This window comes from Crocodylus siamensis, chromosome 3 (assembly GCF_052110815.1).
Source record: "Crocodylus siamensis isolate JL-2025a chromosome 3, ASM5211081v1, whole genome shotgun sequence".
NCBI classification, from domain to species: domain Eukaryota; kingdom Metazoa; phylum Chordata; order Crocodylia; family Crocodylidae; genus Crocodylus; species Crocodylus siamensis.
In genome coordinates this window covers 236646127-236670953 of record NC_143397.1, presented here as the reverse complement: position 1 = coordinate 236670953, position 24827 = coordinate 236646127, and the positions used below count along the sequence as shown (strand labels likewise).

Sequence of the window (24827 nt, the reverse complement as noted above, 5' to 3'; positions counted from 1 at the left end):
GAAATGCAGCCACATGCCTGCAGTGGCTGAAGCCAGGGGGCACTACAGCACAGCTCTCTGGTGCACAGCCAGCATGGGCTGTGTTTTTGATTGCTCTTCCTGCTGGCTGTGTGGTCTATGGGATTTGCAGTCCAGAATCACAACAACAGGACTCTGCATGGTTGCTTATCACTTCCTCTTCTTGCTTCCAGGTGTCTCTGGCATTTGTAGTCCACAGTCGCAGCCAGCAGTAAGTTTCAGTAAGTTTAGCAGCAGGGCAGCTCTGTACTTGGGGAAAGGTAGGTTTAACTCCCCCCTCCCTGGCCCCAGACCCCAGCTGGGCTTTGCGTGGGGGGGCAGTCCCTGCCTCCCTCCCCACTCCCACCCCTTCTCTGCTGGAGCAGACAGCACAGCACAGCCCAGGGTTGGAAAGCATGCTGGGGATCTGTGATATAATTTGAACCAGGAAGGGGTCTGGGACAGAAGTTTTATAAACTGGTTTGACCCAAATCAGTTAAGTCTGATATTACATTCAACCAGGTTTATCTTAAACCAGTTTCAGCCATTTTGATACTGGTTTATGTTCACTGAACATCTGTTCTGATCACTTAAACTGATTTATGTGTAACTTCTATCCCTGGCCTCTGTGCCTCAGTTCCTCATCCAAAATAAGGATAGCAGCATTTCTCTGTTCTCATTAGATAAATACATCCTCATTAAATAAATTGTGAGGAAGCTACATTAATGTTGCAGTGAAGGTTGCAAAATTATCTGTGGTTGGTTGTGCTGAATGTGGAAGTATCCTGCACCAGACAGGTGATTAACTGGTTCTTTTGATGGGTCTTTTCCAGTTCCAGTTTCCACAATTCTGCCTTTCTGGTGAAGGATTAATTTGAGATCCCAGTTCTGCAAACACTTAGTGCATGTTCTTAACTTATACATGTAGAAGCATAGGTGAGTGGTGCCTCCTGAGACTCTGGGGGGGGCACAGTTTGTGGGCGGTAGGGTGGTGAACGGCAACTGTCTGCAGAAGCTGGCGTCAACGTCAGCCAATCTTGGGGGGGGGGGAGCACTTGTCCCCTGTTACCCTTCCTACCAGTCACCTATGTGTAGAAGTGTTCTCTTGTGCAACACCTAAGATTTTTAGATGACAATATTCCTTTCCCTCCTTGGGAAAGAGACAGATAAACTTGGGAAAGATGAGCTGTGCTTTATGTCCTGTGTAGCGTTTGCCTCTTTTCCTGTCAGGTAGAAAAGAGGTGCTTGTGCCCATGTCTGAAGCAGCAATCCTGTCTTTTTTTGTCAATACACAAGAACCCCCTGCCTCTCCAGTGGAAACATTTTGATGTCTGTTGTTCTGTGGTCTGTTGTGCAGGAGGTAATAACTCGAGTCTGTACCGAACAGAAAGGGCACCTGATGAATCACCTCACACTTTCAAATGGGTTCCAGCAGGCACATAAGTGCATGTGTCATGGCTCCCACTAAGCACATTTTCAGCGCTATGGTTTGGCCACATTCATATATATTCATTCTTTCATAGTTATTGTTATTGCTGTTTTTATTTCCTTTCAGCTTCTGAAACCGCACCTAACATTTCTAGCAATACTATGCAGTTAACACAAGGTGTTTTGTTCAGCATATAGTCTATGGACTGGGTTAATTTATCACATCACATTTTCTCAACTCAGTCGTCTCTAAATGATACATAACAATATGAAGAAAAAACAGGAATTGCTACAGGCTGCAGAGGAGCCTGCCTTTAAATGTTCTCACTATCATGGTATCTCAGGTTTTAAATATATGTTTGAGATGTTTGCATAGGGATTCATAGAATCATAGAGAAGTAGGGCTAGAAAGGACCTCCAGAGGTCGTCTAATCCAACTCCCTGCCCAAGGCAGTATCATCAGTATTGTGTGTGTATGGTGGGTGGTGTATAATTTATTACATAGTCCAGGTTAAAAGATATGGGGCCATATTCTCTTTTCATTAAATCAGTGAATCCACATTGCCTTCAGCATTTCATGAGAACAAATGGGGGCAAAACTTAACCTACCACATTTGAAGACATCAAAAAACTGGATCTCATAATCGCAGAGGTTACTTTAGGTATATTAAATTGGGAATTGCTCCTTTACTGCTGGTATCAAGGACTGGACTGAGTCACCTTAAAACATTTAAGTTGTAATCACAGTGAAATTCAGTCATGAGAGGAACCTCTACTTCAGGAGTGGGCAATTATTTTGACCAGAGGGCCACTTAAGGAGTTTTAGTGACTGTCATGGACTGGGCCAGCACCCGTACCCTGCTCACCAAAACTTCCTAAGTGGCCCCTGTGCTCAGCTGGGTGGATGGGATGAGGCTGTGAGTGGGTGGGGAGCAGTGTCCAGGAGCGGGACAGCTGGGACTGGGGCCAGGGCTGGCATCAGGATCATGGGGCCATGACAGCATAGGACTGGGACCTGGGACAGAGCTGAAATCTACTCCCCGCATGCCTCCACAATGGGTGCCTGGTCCATGGACAGGGACATGCAGGGAGTGGATCATGGCTCTACCCCAGGCCCCAGCCCTGCACTGTTACTGCCCGGTGATCCTGGGATCTCTAAGCAGACCGGCTAGGACCCACGCAGGCAGGGCGCACAGCTGAGCGGACGGGTTGGGGCTCTGGGTGGGCTGTGAGGATGTGGGAGTGGGATGGGTGGGCAGGACCAGTCTCATGTGCCACAGCCCAGACTGCCTCCCACGCTTGGGCTGGGCAGGGCTGAGGGACCTGCTGTGGGCAGGACAAAATCCCTTAGTGGGCCGGATGTTGCCCAGGGGCTGTATTTTGCCCACCCCTGCTCTAGTTCAATTCATTAACTGTATATGACTCTTATGGATGGATGGTTCTTTCCTCTGGTTTGGCTCAGGTCATATGTGAGGAGTATTTCTGGAAGTGAGCAAATATGTGTGTGTAAATATGATGCAGATAAATTACTGGATGACCATACTGTTCATGGTCTGAACAATACATCACGGGGCAAATTTTTCAAATGCACAAATGGGAATTAGGTGCCCGCTGGTTTTCTGTGGGAGATATCACCTAACTCTTTTTTGTGCTTTTGAAAACCTTCCTCCCTATCAACCAATCAGTCATAAAAAGGTACCTAATGCAAAAAATTGCTCTTTTACCAGGGACTTGCTTTTAATTTTCTCAGTTCCTCTCTTTTTTTTCTTTTCCCATGGCAGCTCTGCCATTGACATTTTTCAGGTTTTGTTGCAATCCAGGGTATTAACAGGATTTAACATTTTTTAGCTAACTAATGATGGAGATATATGACTGGCATATTCTAGCCCTACGGAAATATTCTATTTTTGGTGTTTATTAAACTTTCCTGTCATATGATATACACTAAAAATGATGAGCTTTAGATTTCTCAGTATGTGAAAACTGAACATTTTTTTTTTATTCCAGCTTCTTAACATATTCCTTTGTGTGTTGCATCACTGCAAGCTGCCAAACTGGGACTTAGTTGCCAATCCATATTCCATGTTAAGAAAAAAAAATTGCTGCCACTCAGGGGGAACATACATTTTTTATTTAACCAAACTGGAGACCTGTTAAGAAATTTTCCACTTTGAAGTCTGTTTTGTAGTTTTAATTAATGCAACGATGGTTTTTATTTTACTCTCAGTGGAGATAATCTTAATCCATTCACAGTGACCTTTTCTTGTGCAAATTAGCTGTACACGCTTGTTTAAGCAAATGGGGCTTCACAAGATGTCTCTTCCTAATGACGGGGCTTATAATTGAAAATTGGCTTACTCCCATCTGTCTGGCCTGTGAGAGAATATAAAAGTAGATCTGGACTTATATGTGTATATACCCTCTTTCTATATGCATACCAAGAAATTTCCAATGCCTTCAGGCTATGATTAAATTAGATTATTAGTGTTAGAAAATTTCAGTGCCACAAGTTACTGTCAAAGTAACACCTGTCTCCGGTGCCCATGGAACTCCTGAGAAATGAGGGATATTTAATCTTGATCTTTTTGTCTTGGCCCCAGCAGGCTGGCAGGGTCAATGCCGTATACAGTTCCATAGGTTTGCCAGAAGTACAATTAGCTAATAACTGGCTCGAAACTGTTAGAATTTGATGTGTGTTTTTGGTAAATGGCTTTGAAGTGATTGATGGAATCAGAACAAAAACAGTAACGTCTAGCTTAACGCTTTAATTTTGAGGAATGGGTCAATGGAGCTATATGGTTAATTGTCAAAATGTGTATCTAGGCTTTTTTTTTTAAGCTGATGTTTCCTTGTCTCCTACGCCGCCGCCCCCCCCCCCCCCCCCATACCCTGCCATCACAGTCACTGAGTGTAAATCACTATAACCCCTGTTACTGAACAGGAACGATTGGTATTGGTTAGCTGAATGTTCTTACTCAGAGATGAGCAAATGGGTGCATATGATTCCCTGATAGTGGGGCCTTGACACTCCATTTCTGTGACATTGATTGGTCTTAATGTCTGTGTTGTCCTCTCAAGCACAGAAGTGTCCCAAAGATCTATCAGAAAAACAGCCATTAGTTTTATCTATATATAATAATACAGTTAAAAGATTCATAATAAAATGGATGATTCTCAAGGCAAAATCCTTTTGTTCATTGTCTGTGGTATGGCCCAAAGTCCTCTCTTCCAATGAAGATTTTAAATACTTTCCCATTTTGATTGCCTTCAAATTATGAATAAAGGTGGGGGGAAGGGGGGAGGAGAAGAGAAGTAAAAACCACATGCAAGCATGTAAGTACACACACATGGGAAGCTATTTAACATGTTGAGCATACAGATGTGGGCTTGATCAGAGCTGATTTTATCCAGATGTACATCTGCATCTGTTTGTGTTGTCATGCACAAGACTCCAGATCTCATCATTAATTGAATTTTCTCTCTCCTCTCCGGTTTCCATTAGGTATGATTATCGTGAAATGCTGCACAATGCCACTTTCTGTTTGGTTCCCCGTGGCCGCAGGCTTGGATCCTTCAGGTTTCTGGAAGCCTTGCAGGTAAGTACTGGGGTTTAAAACTTTGATGATGCTGGGTGGAATTCAATATCAAACTTGCAATATCAAGGACGTGGGGAGGAGGGGAATGTGTCTAATTTCCCTAGTGGATAGTAATCTACTTTGCAGAAGCCTTTATTCATGCTTCTAGAGCAATTGGCAGCTTCTTCCCAGGAGGTTGTGAGCCCTGAGCTCATCTGAAGATTGAATTACGTTGCCTCCAGGAGGAGGGTTTCCCTGGTCGTAGAAGACTATGTGAAGTTGAATGAGTTCAGAGCAGTGTTTTGTCAAGCTGTGAGGCTGGATTCCCGGTGGAGACTCTGACCTCCTCTAGCAAGCCCTGGAGCAATAAGGGTAGCTTATTGTTTTCATTCAGCCAAAGCAAACTTGCCTATACATTGTTTATCTTGCTTCACGGTGAGGCCGCAGCTGGAGTACTGCGTCCAGTTTTGGGCTCCACAATTCAAAAAAGATGTGGAGAAGCTTGAGAGAGTCCAGAGGAGAGCCACGCGCATGATCAGAGGTCAGGAAAACAGACCTTACGACGACAGGCTGAGAGCCATGGGGCTCTTTAGCCTGGAAAAGCGCAGGCTCAGGGGTGATCTGATGGCCACCTATAAGTTTATCAGGGGCAACCACCAGGATCTGGGGGAACGTCTGTTCACCAGAGCGCCCCAAGGGATGACGAGGTCGAACGGTCACAAACTCCTGCAAGACCGTTTCAGGCTGGACATAAGGAAGAATTTTTTTACTGTCCGAGCCCCCAAGGTCTGGAACAGTCTGCCAGCGGAGGTGGTTCAAGCACCTACATTGAACACCTTCAAGGGTAAATTGGATGCTTATCTTGCTGGGATCCTATGACCCCAGCTGACTTCCTACCCTTTGGGCAGGGAGCTGGACTCGATGATCTCCCGAGGTCCCTTCCAGCCCTGATGTCTATGAAATCTATGAACTATTGAACATGCAGATGAAGTCTCGGTTCTTCTAAATCCTAACTGGAAATAGCACAGCAAGAAAGAAATTCAAATGGGCTGTTATCTGCAGTTTCAAAATATTGTTCTGTTGTGTCTCAGAGGCAGGACTCCCTAAATTTCCTTCACTGCTGGAAAACCCTGCGGTGAAAAAGATATCCCTTTCTTAGGTAGCAGTAGTGCAGGAGTGGGCAATATATCACCCGCGGACCGGATCCAGCCTGCGAGGCCATTCTGTCCAGTCTGCGGGGACCCTAAAAAATTTAGAAAATTAATATTTATCTCTCTTTGGTTCCTGTCAAAAATTTCAGGAACCAGGGGCAGTAGGAGCCAGGGGAAACCCAGTGGGCTCCTACAGCAGGAGGGCCCACCCGACCCTGTTGCCCCCCCTGCCCAGCTGGAAACCCCAACAGGGACTATTGGCCTGGGACAGTGTGGCTGCCCCAGTGCCAGAACTTCAGGTAAGGGGTGGGGAAGGGCAGGGGAGGACCCCAGGCAGAAAAAGAACCTGGGGAAGAGCTGAGCCCAGGCAAAAGCGGCCCCTCCCCAGCTCTGTGGCCAGTGCTCTCTGCTAAAGCCACTTGCAGTCCATGCGGGGCTGTCCTGAGCAGGCACAGGCAGTCCCACGCAGGCTGTGAGCATCTGCGGTATGGGGCACCAGTCACAGGGCAGGCAAGGGGACACTTTTCCTGCGCTTATCACCAGCTTGTAACCTGCCCCTGCAGCCACCTGGGCCCCACGCTGGCTCCGGGTTCACTCGTCAGGGCTGTGCTGTGGCGGCAGCAGCTGCTGGGGCACCCCGCTTGCCACACCAGGCAGTGTTTGCTGCTACTGCCTGCCCAGAACTTGCGCACAGGGCATCACAGAGGTGGCAGTGGGAGTATGGGGTCCACACCAGTGTCCCGGGGCCAGCTCCAGTAGGGCCCAGAGCAGGGCGGCAGAAGTACAGGGGTCCCGGCCAGCAGGTGCTCTATGGAGCTGGGCTAGCTTCCCCATCTCCCTGCTGGTGCAGCCCAGCCTGACTCCACAGACCCCTGCCAGCCTGCACCCCACTCAGGGCCCTGTCGGTGTTGGCTCTGAGATATTGGTCCCAAGGTGGTGACCAAGGGGCGGGGCTATCCATGCAGCCCTTGACAGCTTGCCAAAACTGGGTAAGCGGCCCTCCGTCTGAAATAATTGCCCACCCCCGCAGTAATGAATAGAGCTAAAAGGTTTGCAAATCCTAGGGAAATCTGTGGTTCAGTGTATATGGCATTGGCCTGGTATTCAGAAGGGTTGATGGTAGCTCTGGTGCTACCTTATTCTGTAATCTTCTTTATATCATGTGAGTTCTTGGCACCTTTGTTTCCATCTGCTCTTTTAGGCTAAGTACAGACAATCAAAAAGCCAAGGCTGAATCAATTCAGTCTTTGCAGGTTAGTCTACACTGCAGAGATTAAACTGAAAAATAACTGGACAAACATTTACCTTTGATTTGGGAAATGCAGCCACATGCCTGCAGTGGCTCAGGTCAGAAGCCAGGGAGCACTAGAGCACAGCTCTCTGGCTGTGTGTTCACTTCCTCTTCCTGTTGCCCCCAAGGTCTCTGGGATTTGTAGCTAAGAATCACAGCAACAGGACTCTGCAGGTTTGCTCATAACTTCTTTTCCTGCTTCCAGGTGCCCATGGGATTTGTAGTCCACAGTCATAGCCAGCAGTAAGTTTGAGTGGGGAAAGGGTCTTTAACCTCCCTCCCTGGCCTCAGACCCCAGCCTGGGTTTGCTGGCAGGGAAAGCAAGCCAGCCAAGAAGCAGAGGGGCAGAGCCAGCCCTCCCCCCTGGAGCACACAGCACTGCCCAGCCCAGGGCTGCAAAGCGTGCTGGGATGCTGCGGGACTGTGATTTAACCTGAACCAGGAAGGGATCTGGGACAGAAGTTTCATAAGCCACTTTGACCTAAATCAGTTAAGTCTGATGCTACATTCAACCAGGTTTATCTTAAACCAGTTTCAGCCATTTTGAAACTGGCTTATGTGCACTGAACGTTTATTCTGTTACAGATTTAAATCGGTTTCTGATGACTTAAACCAGTTCGAGTAACTTCTTCTCCTATCCTTAGTAACACTTGTCTATTCAGACTGTAAAATGACCTAACCATCTTGATGGAATTCAGTTAAGCTTGGCTTGGTCCAGAAGAAAGTGAATTAAAACAAGAGCCTGATCCAAATCCCCTGAAATCAGTTAAGAGCCTTGGCATTGACTTCAAGGCTAGGGACAGAAATTACACGAACTGGTATAAGTGATCAGAAACTAGATAAAATCTGTAACGCAACAGAAATTCAGTGCACATAAACCACATTCAGAATGGCTAAAACCGGTTTTAGATGAACTTTTGGATGAATGTAGTATCAGACTTAACTTATTTAGGTTACGTCAGTTTATTGTACTTTTGTCCCAGATATCCTCCAAATTCCAGTTAACTTACAGTCCTCCAGCACCCCAGAATGCTTTGGGCCTCCCCCACAAACACCCCCCTCACAGGGTGGGCAGGCTAGCCTTGGCTTAGGTTGTCTGCTCCAGCCAAGCGGGAAAGCGTGCTCTAGCACCCCCCAGCTTCTGGCCTGGGCCGCTGCAGGCATGTGGCTGCATTTTTGGAATCAAAAGTGAATGTCTGTTCACTTGCTTAATGGTTCAGTCTACACAACTCGGACTAACCTGCAATACTGAATTGATTCAGCCTCGGGCTTTTGAACTGTCTGTACTTAGCCCAAAAGACTTTTGTTCAAGTCTGATGTTCTGATCCAGCTGACCACATGGCGGCAGTGATTTATTTATACAGTGGCAACTGTACATTGCTTACTGGCCTTTAGATAAAAGTGTTCCACATCCCAAGTGGTTACGCTGCAACAGTAACAAATAAAAGATAGGAAATCTTAGCCGAATCCAAGCTGGTAAGACATGAGAAGTATCATATAATACTGAATGCAAACCAAATTAGAGATGAAGAGCAACTGAAATTCTGGGCGGTATTGGTGCCACCTGCAGAAATTGCCAGTAATTCCAAGTGTACGGGCATCAAAGTTTGCACCAGTCCATGATCACGTGCACGTCTCATCTTCTAACACATGCAATAATTCTGTGTGTAGGCTGCCTGTGTCCCAGTTATGCTCAGCAATGGATGGGAATTGCCATTTTCCGAAGTGATTGATTGGAATCAAGCTGCCGTCATTGGGGATGAGAGATTGTTATTACAGGTAAGAAAAAGATTGTGGCCTTCAGCAGATCAGTTGATTATTGCTGCCACTGTCTAAAGTTGCAGGCAAGATGAATCCAAAAGGTCAGGGCTATAAAAGAATTTTTATCATGAAGGAATTGCCTGCGTCATACTCGGTATGAACTCATTTAATATGACATCATTCATTTTTCTGACCTGAGGGTCACTGCAGCCACCAGACCCCACAGTTACATGAATAAGATTCTTGTTAAGAGTACCCAGTATTTCTTTTGGTAGGGAGCATCTGGATGCCATTCTAAGACAGTGTTATCTCATTGGCAGAGCCAGCCATCACTAGATGCTAGATTTTATTCAGATTTTGCCACCCACAGTTATACCATAGGATAGCCTAGCCTTTTTGATTTAGACTGCCCTGTGTACAGGCTGCTGATAATGCTGGAAGGACTGTCTTCGGGGATAGGATCCTGCACAGCTTTGACAGAGACACTAGACTCTTGTCTTAACCTTTCTGTGCCAGACTTTTCATTTAAAAGGTAGAAGTGATGTCACTTGTCTCTGGAAAATATCATGGGAACTCACTTACTTGCTTATCTCCCTGAGATCCTGGAATGAAAGGAAGCTGAAGAATTGCATATGTATTAATACTGATGCTTGTTGCATTAAGTGTCTTCTCTTCCGTATATAAATTCACTCTGAGATTTTTTTTTTCCACATCTGTCAGGCTGCTTCAGTGTTTGGCTTCTAACAGATTTGAGGGAAAGAGTGCACAGGAATGTACGGTCAAAAAACTGCCATTAAGAACTGGTTGCTCCAAAGCTGTATCTATTAAAGAACAAGCAAGCCTGCGCTTGTTGAACAGCAGGAAAGGGCACTAGACAGATCTCAAAGAGCTGGGTTCTATGTCTGGCTTTGCCACTATGTCTTGGGCAAATAACCTTTTCTCTCCATGCCTCAGTTTCTTCATCAGTACGTGGGTATTGTGGTTCTGGCTGTCTTTTCCAAAGCATTCACTAATCCAGGAAGGGCAACATTTTTAGGGCTGGTCACACAGGGAAGTTTTTACAGAATAAACTCTGATAGGAATTTGGAAGGCAAAAACTGTGCTGAACACTACTTTCCTGCATAGAAATTCCTTCATGGTGAGAGGGTGTGTATGTGCGTGCGCAAGAGGGAGAGCATGCATGTGTTTTAACCCATTTGTTAAGTAGGTGGACATTCTTAATTATTTCACCATGTAGGAAAGCCTTTAAAAGTATTTAGATGCCTTGGACACTAAAGATCTTGGTGGTTCTGAAAATCCCTCTAGGTACCAGTCTACATCTTACAGCAACAAAATACCTTTAACAATCTGGCCTGGAAAACCCTATTTAGGAGCTACCTATTATTATTCATTAATTGTAAGCTGCAAGTAGAAAAGCAACATTTAATTTTTGCTTCACAGTTTTGTGAGCAGAATTATTTCTCTCTCCCTTTTTTTTAAATATAATTTGCTGATCTTTGTGCTTTCCTGTAACATGCCATTCGTTCTCTTCACAGCTGCTTCCATATTGAGCAGCCACTGCGCCGTTATTAACACTGCGCCGTTTTTAAAGAGTTGGCATGAGGCCTGAATGTCTGCTCTGGGAAATGTTTTTGTTATGTTACAGTTTTTCATTTCCTGTTTTAGAACAGCTCGGATGTTTTTATTTGCATATTCTCGTCATCAGAGCATGAGTTTAGCTCCAGGAAAGCTTAATCTAGTCCTCCCGCATTTATTTTTGTTGGGTGTTTTCTCCCCCACCATTACCTAAATGACCTTTTATGAAGACGTCATCCAGCTTTTATAATTCTAGTGTAATCCTCCCAGATTAGCATTAATACATCATTTTTCCCCACCTGTCTCTGGACAAGTGGATTAATGATTACTAGACAAACACAGTTAAAAGAGGAACTCTGGTTTTGCTTTTCAGCTGTGGTAACAGGCTGGAAGTACAACAGTCTAAGAAATGTTTTTACTTTGGTGTGATGTTTGTCGACATATATGTAAAGCGCAGTCTTTAGGATGGTAAATCCCTGCAGCAAGCCTTTGGAGTCACAACTGCTTCTGCATTGAAAAAGTGTGCCATTCTTGGGAATGGGTGTCCAATTTCATGTTGTGTTCATACCCATCACAAAAGCTATTAGAAATAATGGCCCATTGCTACCCTACATTGCGTTCATTGTAGCATGATTGCTGTTGAGAATGTTAACAGGCAGCACTTTAACCCTGTACCTGCAAGAAGCTATCTATTGACAAACTACTCACTGGGCGCATCTACATGAGACACTACTGTGCAGTCGTGACTGCACATTTATTTAGTACTTGTATTAGCAAGTACTAAATAAATGTCCAGTAACTGGAGTTATTGTGCAGTATCACCAGCAAACATCTTTTAGGTGATCCTGCTGCTCAGGGGCCTAATACTACCACACAGTAGCGTATTAGCACTGTGATGCACTACTGCACAGTATTTTTCAGCTACTGCATAGTCAGCATCTTATGTAGACACACCCAGTTCTCATGGATTATGAAGAGTTTTTCTTGATCTGTCTTGATCCATCTTGATTTATCTCTCTCTCATAAAAGCACCTTTTAAGCCCTGTAAGGTTACTGAGGTTTGTGGTACAACAATATAAACTCTGGTATAGTAAGATCTGTCATTTGCATATGCTGTGATTGCTTCCCTGTCACCCATTCTTCGTGTGCTACTTGTTTTGCAGAGAGTGGTAAGCAGTAGATCCTAATATGCCAGAGGCCAGTTTACCACCCTGACTACTTTGCTTTCATGGTGTATCCTACTTTCTTTGGCCTTGGTCCTTGTCACCGTAGGCCCCAGTTCAACAAGGCAGGGTCTTAGATTGTAAAGTGTTGAAAGCAGAGGCTCTTTCTTACTATTTGTACAGCACCTAATAGTGTGATGCTGTTATCCCGTGGGGGAGCCCTAGGCACTGCCTGAATACAACTAATATGCTGCAAGAGATTTTAGCATTTACCTGATCCTCCACAAATTCTTTGTCTCTGATCTTAAAACTTTGACTCATGATCTAAAGTAAATTTCTTATGAAACAGTTTCATATGGGAGTGTATGAAAGTGCGCAACAATCTTTTTCAGCTAAGGATCTTCAGAACCATACTTGAAGAATAATTGTACTTGGATCAGGAGTATCTTAGGCAAGATGCATGCGTGTGTTGGAGATGTGGGTTTCTTAAATTAATCTCATAAGTAGATGGAATACGCAAATAACAGTATAGTGCATTCAGTGTGTGTGCATGTGTATATACATACCATTAGCCCTGAAATTCAATATAAGGAAAGGTTTATGAGAACTGAGCTGGTTAGAATGCAGTAGCCTGACATGAAAGGTAGACTGTTCTCAGCAGTGGCAGATGACAGGATGAAGAACAATGGTCTCAAGTTGCAGCAAGAGAAGTTTAGGTTAGCTATTACAAAAAAAACTTCCTCGCAAGGAAGGTAGTAAAACACTGGAACAGATTACCCAGAAAGCTTGTGGACTCTCCATCCTTAGTGGTTTTTAAGACCCAGCTAGACAGCCTTGGCTGGGATGATCTAGTTGGGGATGGTCCTGCCTTGAGTAGGGGGTTGGATAAACTGAGGTCCCTCCCAACCCTAATGATCTATGCTTCTATGAAATAACTAGAAATCAGCAAAGCAAAACAGCTCCCCATTGCCACAAGGAGAAAAACACAAGACAAACCACTAAAGGTACTAGTTTATTATTTGGACTCAGGCCTCTACCTCTGACAGTCTACATAGACCTTAAATCAGAGTAAAATTGCTGTTACACTTTATAATGTCCTTTAACACTGGCCAAGCCTCTGAGAATCAGGCTCTTTAACAAGGTAAATAATGGCACATACAGTCATTAGACTGTCTTGCATTTGAGGAAAGTGGGTCTCCCCTTTGACTCAGCTTGCAATAAAGCTTTTCTGTCACAAAGTAGGATTTAATTTTTCATTTGTAAAACTGTGCCAGAACATTTGTAAAGCTGCACTGTGTAGCCAGTGAAAATGCTTTTTTATCTCCTCCCTCCCCCGCCCCCCCCCCTTGTGAACAGCAGGTGCTTGGAGAACATTTTTTTTTCTTTCTGCCCACAGTAATTAGCAAAATGTTATCCCTGGTCTTCCAAAACTCAGAGTCTTGTTGCAGATGTTGCACTGCTTTCCTCAGGGCGCTTATATTCCTCACAGGCTTGGGCACTATGGTAAATGCAAATCCAGATCTCTTTAATATACTTTCAGAGTGGAGATTATGGTTGGACACTAAAATCCTGAAGCTACTGTTTGTTACATTACTGGTCCGTGAAAAGCTTTGTGCATGAGGGATTTATGGAGGAGTTCCTTCCTGTGACTTGCCACAGCTTCAGGAGCAGACAGAAGGGGGTTAGGGGAGGTGGAGCAGGGTGTAAGGAAGAGAGCTCCCATAGAAAGAACCAAGACATTTTTGAAAATACATAAAGAATTGCTAGTGAATACTGCGGTTGGCCAGTAACTTCAATACTGGAGATCACAAAGAGTGCCACTGATTCATTTTCCTCTTCCTGTTCTTTAACTGTACATACAGACATGGGCACTGGAAAGGCAGGCACTGATGTGCGTGGCTTGGTAACAATGGAGAAGGCTAGTCTGGGATTCCCAATAGTGTATAAATTTGATCAGGTTACATTGTTTTCCTCAGCATCTGATTGTATTACACCTTGTATTACAGATTCCTTCTACAATCAGGTCTATCCATCAGGATAAAATCCTAGCACTTAGACAGCAGACACAGTTCTTGTGGGAGGCTTATTTTTCTTCAGTTGAGAAGATTGTATTGACTACACTAGAGGTGAGTAACTGTTTTCAGATATTAGTCAGAGCAGAGACATTCCCTTGTATGTCTGCCATACTCTGGGCTCAGCTGGTGTGAGACCTTGGCTTTCATGACACGTGATTGGTCACTGGAAAAACCTTCAGTGACTTGATAACTTTTCTCCCCTAAGGAAATATTTTCTTTATTATTGGAATCCACATAAGAAAGCTGACATGGTGATAAATGGGAGTCATCTGACACATGGAAAAGTTGTCTTGTGCGAGCCTGGCTTCTCAAGGCTTTACAGCTTATGAATCACTATTCTTGTCATTCATGGTGAATATGGGTCTTTAAGGAACCTTTCTAGAGCTGACTTTTGAAAAAATATTACTGTAAAGCTCCTTTTCTGCCGTTCCTTCTTAACATTTTGACACCCTTTGACAGATCTCTTGTTCTGGTTAAAGTAAAGTAGCAGTTTTGAAGTCACCTGTGACTTATCCTATATGCACATTTCCAAGGACAGAAAAAAGAAAGCCTAGATTATCTATATGAGATTACCAGGCTAATAATCATATATTAGACTCTACAGCTCTTAATGGTGGGAGCCCTCAGGAGCGGGGAGAATCCTTCCCAGGTGGAGGAAGGAAATGGCGGGTGAGAAACAGTCTAGTGAAAGGTTCTTCAGATACAGAACAAGCACCACATTTTGAAGGACCACACTTAATTTAAAAAAGTGTTCCCACAATTTTACCTACAAGCTTTTGTATGTCAGGTGCATTATACACAGGTGCTGGTACGGATGGTTCAGTTTGCAAGTGCAGGTTACATTTGTATATGCCAGTGCTTTTTGGATTCACGTCCACGTTTGGGCACAAACAAACAGTTCCAGATTCTCTGCTGTGTTCGGATGGCAGCAGATTGGCGATGCTGTTGTCTGGGTCATGGCCCACAGTTTAGGTTGCCTGTGTGCTCTAACTTGAGCCAGATGAGAGGCAGTCAGTAAAGGACTGTCCTCCAGTTATGGACAACCAGAGTGACTTGTACTTCACTCTCTTCAGCTTTATCCCAACATACCCCTTTTACTGAGGGCTGTAGAGAAGGAGAAGGCTACACTGGCACCATAATCATGGCAATCTCCCCTATGCTTGGGGTGTCCCCAGCTATGGAGTTTCATTCAGCTTCCATTCCCTATTTACTATACAGAGGAGAAGAATCTAGTCCTAAGACTCGCAAGGACAGCTTTAGTATGGCATTAAGGCATCCTACAGGATGTGGCCACAGCTGCCAGTTTACTAAGAGAGTAATATCTCTAGTTAAGTAAAGATCAAGAAAAATACCTGCCAGCAGCCCTGAGCTTCAGAAGTGTGAAGAATAGGCAACTAGAACATGGAAGTATATGGAAAGTTTAATTAACTAAGTCAGGTCTGTCTTACCTCTTTAATTTTTTAATTCAGAGCTCTCAGAAGCAGTTCTCTGAAGGGAAGACAAATTCTGCTCAATAGAAATTCATAAGCATGCTGAGATGCTCATTCTGGAGTCCAGCATCTGGTAGGAAAGGCTCTGGGTTGCCTGCTCTCCAAAAAGAGAGAATGCAGTTTTATTTTTAGGTGTCAGAAGCTTATATAGGCAACTCTGGTTTAAACCTGTTTTGCAAACTAAGCCCTGGATGCCAGGGTGGGGAGGGGGGGCAGGAGGAGGGGATTTCTTTTGGTGAGTACTATGTATGTCTACTGTAACACTGTAGCAGCACAATATTTTGATGAGCCTGAGTATCATTTAGTCACCTTCCATCTGGACTACAGCAATGCGATATATCTGGGCATGAAGCCATCAGCCATTAGGAATTTCCAACTAGTAGAGATCACTGCAGCATGTCTTCTCAGCAAACGCTACTGCAAACGCTTCACACCTGTCCCTTACCAGCTTCCCATAGAACCTCTAGTCAGTTCAGGTTCTTCCTCATTATCTTTAAAGGTTTCAGTGGCCTGAGTTTATCATATCTTCCCCCCAAATTCCCAGATTAAAACCTTACTCCATGACTCTGCTTCTCTGCCACAGCATTAGATAGGGAAACTTGTTTGTGCAGGAAACAGAGCAGAGACTGGAGCGTGGACTGTCCTGGGAATGAAGGCCCATCCCAGATCTCACCTTCCATTCCAGTAGCACCACATGCTTCTCGGACACGTTCTTCACCAAGACAAACGCATATCAGAGTGGACATTTGAAAAACAAAACACTGTGCTGCATACACAATTCTCCCCTTGGGAAGAAGAGGAGAGAGAGAGAGTACAAACCACATGAGACAGATGTTTTATGCACTGCTAGAAGGCACTAGGATATAATGGTGATAAGAACAGTAAAACAAAATGTACAACAGAAGTAGTATGTGGGAGAGAAGGGACAGAAATACTTTGTGAACAATAGGCTTCATAAAGAGAAGTCAGATCTAGCCAAAGTTCCTATCCTCCTCATGTTACAAAACTGCCTAAATTTCATAATCAGTTTTAACTATTACCCCTATTTAGAAAACTCTTAAATGCATGTAGCAAAGCACTCTATATTCTGTATTTTGAACTGATTATGCCTAGATGTCCTCTCTTTATCCTTTCCTGTTCCCTCAAGTTGTCCTTTCTCCACCCAGTTGCTGCAGGCAGTAATAACATTTGTGCTCACTAGAACTGCTGTAAATTAATTTTCCATGCGTTAAATGTAATATATTCCACAGGTCAGCTCTCCAGCCTGTTGAGTAATAGTATCAGTAAGATTTGTATGCCTGACATGCAATGAAGTTTGCATATGTTGCATGGCATCAGAAGCCTGTTTCAAGTTAGATCTGTTTCTTTCTTTCTCATTCTCTCTCTCTCTCTCTCTCTCTCTTTCATTGCACATTGAAAAGCATTGAATGCGAGCCATGTGTTTCCCCTGGAGCACTGTTGGCTACCAAAGCAGTGGAAAATGGAACAGTCTATGAAAACCTACTGACCATGTAAACTAACAGACTTATCTGTTCATGCATCAATTCTGAGAAGAGGTGGAGTTCTTTATTAAATGCTAGAAAATATGTATAGTCCAGTTTCTCTCTATTTAATGACCTAAATTACAGAGAGGGGAAAGGCAGTCATTTTCTACCCTACATCCCAACCTAAAAGACACCATGACAAAAGTATGCCACCTTAAAATCCTTCAATAGAAGTGTTCAGACACAGCTTTCTCAGCAATGGAAGCTAGCTTACTTGTATGCGGTATTGAGACCCCTATTTCACACAAATAGTATTATTAACTTAATGTTAAGATTACTCCTGTGAGTTTCTGGCCAATACAATCACAAATTCGAGAAAAATAGCAGCTTATGACAGCTTTTGTTCACAGGCTGGATCATTCAAAGCAACATATTACCCCAAGACTTGTGATTCGGCTCCCTTTAAAAATCAAGCAATTGCTCTTCCTACACCCCTACAGATGTGGGTTGTATTTTTTGGGTTTGTGTGCATATGTATCCTTCATCACTTCGTAGGTTTAAGGCCAGAAGGGCCATTAAGTCATCCATTCTGACTGCCTGTTTGACATGAACTGCTAAGATTGATCTTGATGCTCCTATGTCAAGCCCAAAGACTTTAGTTAGACTAAAGAATTCTTGTCCTGGGGCAACTAAAACAGTTGTGAGTAGGCAAAGAGCATAAGAAAGCAAGGTGCTAACAGTTTCCTGCAATGACAGGGAATTAAGTCAGATGCACCCAGAGAATCCCAGCAGGCAAGCATGCCTGGTCTGCAGATGAAGGCAAAAATTCATGTAGGATCCTGCCAATCTGGCATGGGGGAATATTCCTTCTCCATCCCAAATTGGTACAGCTCTAAGCATGTGAGCAAGGTGTTCCAGCCAGGCATCTGAGAGAATTGCCTGTACTACCTCAGAGTACCAGACCAGTCAGCCCTGTTCTCAAGGTGTGGGCAATCTGATTTATGCTTCCAGTTTACCATGAGTCCACCTGCACGCCCTGCCAGGCTAGGCCAATGTTTAATTACTCTTTCTGTTTGTAAATTGTTTCCTACTGCACAATTAAATCTGTCAAACTTCAGGTTCCAGCCATTTGGTCTTGTTATGCCTTTACTATACAGGCAGGTTAAAAAACACCCCGCTATCAGATCCCTTTTTTGTGTGTAAGTACTTTATGCACTGGCCACCTATCTCCAAGTAAGCATAAAGATAGAGCTAGGTCTTGTATGATGTAGGAAGTGAGATTGAAATGGTCCTTTCTGACTTTAAAACCTTGGAATATAAATCCATTGTACTCCATTGTACTTTCCAAATATAGAGAGAGTTTCCTGCTTCCAGTAATAGCTGCCCAAATTTCTATCCATATTGGATGAAGTGGAAACTTACATAACTGTGACATGGAATGTATCTCATGTAATTAGTCACTTTGTTGAATATTGACATTATTTTTAATTAACCAAAAAAATATCCCTCAGCCCAATCTGATTTGCTGCCAGTCTCTGTGTTTTTAAACATTCTCATTATCTCAAAAAAAAAAGCCCCTCTTTGCAATTCCATCCTTGACTAATTAATTATTTCATGCAAGTCGTGTATAGTAAACTCTACAATGAACTAATCAGGCTTACAAGTGACAAGTGATTTTAAATGGAAAAATATTTGACTTTAAATGCAGAATGTAATGAATTGCAAGGTCCCTGTGTCCACAGAGCCTAATGAGGTAGTTTGAATACTGTTATAAATGGCCCTCTTCTGCTGAGATTGTGCGGAAGTATCCAGGTTCAGTATCATCTTAAAAAGAGAGATTAAACAGTAATGCCAAGTAATTTTTGTCTTTCCACTTCTTACAAAATGCATGGTGATTGCAGTCTTTTGAAGCCACTGAAGTCTGTACCGATCCTCACCGCTACCTACTTAAAAACTGTTACCTTTCTTATTTTCCAGATTATTCAGGACAGAATATTTAAGCACATATCACGTAACAGCTTAATATGGAACAAACATCCTGGAGGGTTATTTGTTTTGCCACAGTATTCCTCATATCTGGGAGATTTTCCTTACTACTATGCTAATCTAGGTGAGTAAATTCTTACAGTTGCACCTCACTGAAGTTGGGTTATCACTGATTTCTGAATGGTTTGGGGCAAACGGTTTACCTGTACTATGCTGGCAATACTTTTGTGTTCCCATGTCTCTGCCCTTCAAAACACAACCCCTCCTTGCTTGAGCAGTGGTGAACATGACACCCTCTAGTGGCGGCTGTCTATAGAGACTGTTGTAAGAAATCCACGCTGTCTTCCTGCATAACTGTAGGTGACAGTTCAGCTGCTTTCTATGTCGTGGCCGTGACAAAGGTTAAATGAATTGTGTTTTTTGCACTCCTTGTCTAGCACCACTTGGCAGTACTTCAAAATAAAAAAGAAGTGACTTACAGTAACAGTTGGTCTTTGAGTATATTGCTAATATAGATTCACCCTCCCTACCTTCTCTCTCCACTTCCTCAGCGTCTCTTTATAGATTCTGACTGAGTGAAGGAGCCAACAATGGGCTGGTCCATGGTTCTTTATATAATTGCAGTCTAAATATTGAATTCATAGATTCATAAATCTTAGGCACTGGAAAGGACCTTAGAAGATCACCAGGTCTAGCCCCCTTGCACTTGGGCAGAAAAGACTAGGGCAAGGGAATATGTCTGAAGACTCAACATCACAGCTTACCAGCCAGTTCCTCTTTGTAGAGATATGCCCCTAGGAACATGGTTCTGTACTGGGGAACTGCCTGAAGAACCTGTCTCCCAGCCTTAAGGAAGTGTTATCCATTGTAACATGGAAGAAATGCTAAGAGGATTCAACAATAATTCCAATGTGTAGGGTGAAGAGAGATAACTAGGGTACCAAGGATATGAGCAAGCATGAGACTAGAAGGTAGTAATGTTAGCAACCATAGTGAAGGGAAGAGCAGATGGCCAGATGGGCCTGTGATATTGCAGAAGGACTATCAAACTGAAAAGTAGGAATGGTTGGAAGCTGTGCAATACTGGGCAGGTACAATGCTTAATCAGTCAAAATAACAGTTGAAGCCCTGTGTGTGCATGATGATGCTTTGGGATAAGATGTAGAGAAAAACGAAAATGACCATAAGCATAATTCTGAGGGTTCTGGGAAATGGGGAAAAAAGGAAACACCACTGAGACGGATGGAGCTGTTGGTGAGGTAGAAGGGCAGCATCAAATACTTAGGGCTGATTACTGACATCAGCATAAAAATAGATCAAGTTAGATGAAAGCATAGGAAGAATCATCTAGACTTGGTCAGAAGTATTTTACTGATGCACTTGGTGAGGATCATTTCCACAGAGTGATGGGGAAGAAGGAAAATGATTGCAAGTTTCCAGGAGGGCATCAGAGAGGGGATGTCAAAGCCGTGGTTGAACACACTTCTGTAAACTACAAGGAGCTTAGAAATGAATGGGAAGAGCAACCTTTATGAAGCCCCAGGTACTGATAGAGAAAGGGTACCAAATGAAATGGTCTGAGCCAACATGGCAATTTCTGTGTGCGTGGGTCTTTTCTGTCTCTCACTTCTGTGATCTGTGCTACACAGGGTAGTAGTTTTGTCTTCATTAAGTTTGCATCCTTTTTCATTTTAGGTCTGAAGCCTCCCTCTAAGTTCACTGCAGTTATCCATGCAGTAACTCCCTTGGTTTCCCAGTCTCAGCCTGTGCTGAAACTCCTGGTTGCTGTAGCCAAGTCCCAGTACTGTGCACAGGTGAGCAGCACTAGTTGACAGTTACCTTCCTTTTAAAACATCCACCAAATAAAAATCCCCCCTGACTTCAGTTCTTCTCATGGCTCCTTATTTCCTGACCCTGCTTTATATGATGGGCTTTTCCTCTGAGCTATTTGCAGTGACCTCAGCCAATATATGTGGGGAATAACAGCTGAACTTTCACGCAATAGGAAATAGAAGTGGTCACAAAAGCTCTGATTTATTTAATAAAGGGAAGCAAAATAATTGTTGTCTTTCAATTGTTGCATGTGCTATAAGTACCAAAAGGCTCAGTAAGCCTCAAGCACCGTTGGCTGCCCTGCCTCCCTTTGTAGTTCTTGTTCTTGGCAGTTTTGGGACTTCAGACTGCCTGTGATGTTATCTTAAGGTGGTAGGAGTACCCTCTCATCTGAAGAGGTGCTTTAGTATTCAACATGTGCCAAAATAAACCCGTGGCATCCTTCTGAGTGAGGCTGTAGACTCCCTGGCTTCTTGCTGAGTTTGCATTTATTTGAGTGTGTATATTTTATTGTCAGTGTGGGTGAAATTTCCGAGGGATTTTATTTTTATGTTGCTTGGTCATTCTGAGATTCGTAACTTATATTCAATGAGAGGTAGTTGGCTATTTTTGTCTGAAGTCAGGCAGAAAACAGGGTAGAGGTGCACCTTAGTCTCAGACTAGTCTATAAGGGCACCTACACACAAGCAGCGAGGCTACTCATACATGCTGTAATTAATCGATTAATCGAGTCTGATGGAGTATGGTAATCACCATGCTCCAGCAGACTCCAGCGTCTCATGTATCAGCATCCCCACATTTAAAAATGGCATTCAGGGTACTTTAAAGCTTGTTTGGCAAGCTTTAGTTAAAGCGCCCCGCCACCATTTTTAAGTGCAGGGACACTGATACAAGAGACACTCTGGGCACTTTAATTAGAGTGGCTCTTGGAGTTGATGTAACTAAAGTGCAAGTGGAGCAAGTGTGTAAATGCCCTAAGATGCATCTCTGTTCTGCCTTACATTCAGTGGTTCTGTTTGGTCCTCAAGGTCCTGAAAGTTTGAGTAGCAACAGGCAGGAACATGGCCACGTATCTAATCCTGCAGGTCAATATTTCTTTCAGATTATTGTTTTATGGAACTGTGACAAACCCCTCCCAGCCAAACACCGGTGGCCTGCCACTGCTGTGCCTGTCATCGTCATCGAAGGGGAGAGCAAGGTAGGTGAAGAGAAGTACCAATAAGGGTTGTCTGTGTTGTGTGAAGGGGACTAGTGTTCATTTTTCCAGCTGGAGAGGATGCTTTGTCTGCCGTTTGCTGGTGGGTATTTTGTAGTCAGCAGTTATGCAGTGCCCCTTCCTTTACCTCCAGCTCCTGCACTGGCATGATTGCAGACCTGGCATTTGATGCATGAGGTTCAGACTCTTGGCAGCTGTCAATCACTGATCAATAGAGCTGGTTTGAGATTGGTGAAAGGGACACAATTTATGCTGCTGCATTAAATCTGCAGTAGACCTCAGTGCTAGACTGAGCATTCTCGGGGAAGATTTGGAGATGCTGTTTCTGTCCTCAGGTTGAATATTAGTCTCATGCAACAATTGCAGGGAGCATTCCCCACCAGGTTGAGAGACTGCTGTTCCCATGGTTCACATATACACAGTAAACGTACCTGCCCAGAACTGATGTGCTCAGGCGTGCCACATTGCTATTGAAGTAACTCTTCATAAATGCAGGCAGTGTAGCCACGTCTCTGCAGTACTTTAGATTGGTTGAATACCAGTGCCAATTAGCCCATTCCTATTCTGGCAAGCCATTCACAGCAGTACATGAAAACAGTTACACTTCTGATTTGGAAGTTCACCAGGGGGAGCAGTTCAGTGTGCTTGAAGGCACTGCAGAAAGATATAGTTAATGCGTAAACTGGGAGTAGAGTGCTCCATCCAGTGAGGAGGCTGGAAGGCACAGGAGGAGGGAGCCAGGATGAGCCTGGGATTCAGGTACACTTGAGTGATCAGGAGGCAGTGAAGTGCATGAGACTGAATTTGCTCTGAAATGATGCAGTTTTATTTCTGCTTTTCCCTTGCACAGGGTCAGTGAAGAATTGGACTCATTCTTTACACACAGTCTCTAATGCTGGTATTAAAAGGCAGGGCAGAGGCATCTGGGTTAGACCTCTCTGTGATTTTTATCATCTGCTTCTCTAGTTCTGTATTTCCACTGTGAAGTTTTTAGCTGCTTTGGCTTTAAAATCCTATTTTGAATGTATAGGCCTTGTCTTTGCTGTTTTCCCCAGTAGGCTTAACCAGGGAAAAGTCAGGGCATCACTAAGCTGGCAGCTAATAGCTCTTGCCTTAGTCACTGGACATGTAAACAGTATCAGGAGAATTGCTGCAGGGCTAAGATAGGCTGTTGAATTTCTGAGCCTTGTGAACATTATGGGTTTATTTTCTTTCTTTTTGGAAAGCCTGGGCAGCAGGAAGAGAGGAAGAAAATGTCCTGACCAGTTCTAAGCATATATAAAAACAGACCTTGGAGTTCTTTAGATTACAAACCAGTCTCCTGAGTACACAGAGGTGTGTTTATAGTGGACAGTGCCTCCTCTCTAATATCACATCATGCACCAGATGGCTTCTTAAACAGGAAAGCTGTTTGTTTATCCCAGCCTTGCCGAGTCAACTCCCCGCAGTCCAGAGTCTCTAACAAGGGGCCTGCTTTTCCTATGCCTTCTTGGCATCTTGCAGAGATCCATCAGGCAAGGATTTCAAAAGGTTGATCTAAACATCTTCACACCCCTGTGATAGAACAGAATAGATTTGCACCCATTTTGCAACTGACAGTACTGAAATGCAGATGAAAATAAGTGAATAATCCTACTCAGACTTGAGCCTCTTCCGTATTTGGGATTTAATCATAAAAAAAGTCTGAGTAGTTAAACGCATGAGATTTTTCTCTCATCTTTACTGACTTATTTTCCTTCCTATATTAGTGCCCGTTAGAAAACCTCTACAGAAATCAGCCTTGTAACTGTCACTTATTGACAGCTTGTGAAAGTAAACAGAGCCCATTTCCTTTAAATGGAAAGCTTCTCATGGGAATAGCCTTAGCTGCCAGTGAGTTTGCCTCTCCCCCTGCAAGTAGGACCCCCCCATGCAGTTAGCGTCCACCCAAGCAGTGGAGCTCTTGACCAACAGAGTGGGACTCATGAGTGCAGGCGGCAGATCTTTCCCAGGATCAGGGCTTCGGCAAAAGAACTTGATCCTGAAAGAGATGCATGGACTTGACCACACACTCTCAAAGCTAACTGCAAACCTCATCTCTGTCATTGCTCTCGTTGAATGATTTCTTCACGTAAGCATTGACAACATACGGTAGAGAGGCAGACCTCTTGGCTGTCTGTCATATTCACGTTTACATTCATTTATACATATAAACAAACAGCCTACAGACGACTCAAGTCATTTTTCCACTGGGCTGGAATGGAAGGGAGAGATAAGAGACAGAGGGAGAGAAAGAAAAGTACTTATTTCCATTTTTCAGTTCTCAGAAGTTACGTGGGCAGTGGTGGTAAGGGGAAACACACGTGCATAAGCAGATTTCTCCATTTTGTTGCAGTTTTTTCCATCTTGCATCTATTCCCCAGTGAAGTGAGATATGCCTTATGTTGGTATTTAAGCCTGGTCTACACACACATTTTGTTCCAGTACAAAAACAACAGTAAGGTATCTTTTTTACTGATATACACGTACCAGCATGATCCCTCATGTAGATACATTTATGTCAGTATAAAAGTACCTTATAGCTGTACAGTTTATTCCCTTCCAGTGTGGAAATAGTTGCAGAAGTGTAAAGTACTTTATAGTGATATAAATACATCCATAAGAAAGGGGTTGTGCTCTAGTACAGTGCTACGGTCAAAGTGGTGTATGTAGACAGTGTCTTGAGATGCACTCTGGCTCACCACCATTGTTCAGGGTGAGGTGAAAAGCCTCTCTCAGCACCTCCTTCTCCTTTATCTTTACCCTCCGGGAGGGAGGGTGGGA

The 24827-nt window shown here is 43.7% G+C and overlaps 1 protein-coding gene across 2 annotated transcripts in view; it reads left to right on the top strand.

Moving 5' to 3' along the window:
- The window catches only part of EXT1 (exostosin glycosyltransferase 1), a 243222-nt gene that overhangs the window by 198249 nt on the left and 20146 nt on the right, over window positions 1-24827 (top strand). The window contains exons 2-7 of one of the 2 annotated variants that reach the window (XM_090040541.1): window positions 4928-5021; window positions 9114-9221; window positions 13948-14067; window positions 18968-19100; window positions 20672-20790; window positions 21912-22007. In XM_090040541.1, the coding sequence (XP_089896667.1) occupies window positions 4928-5021; window positions 9114-9221; window positions 13948-14067; window positions 18968-19100; window positions 20672-20790; window positions 21912-22007 (670 nt within the window). The remainder of the gene's footprint in view (window positions 1-4927; window positions 5022-9113; window positions 9222-13947; window positions 14068-18967; window positions 19101-20671; window positions 20791-21911; window positions 22008-24827) is intronic. The other variant, XM_090040542.1, reaches the window with a different exon arrangement.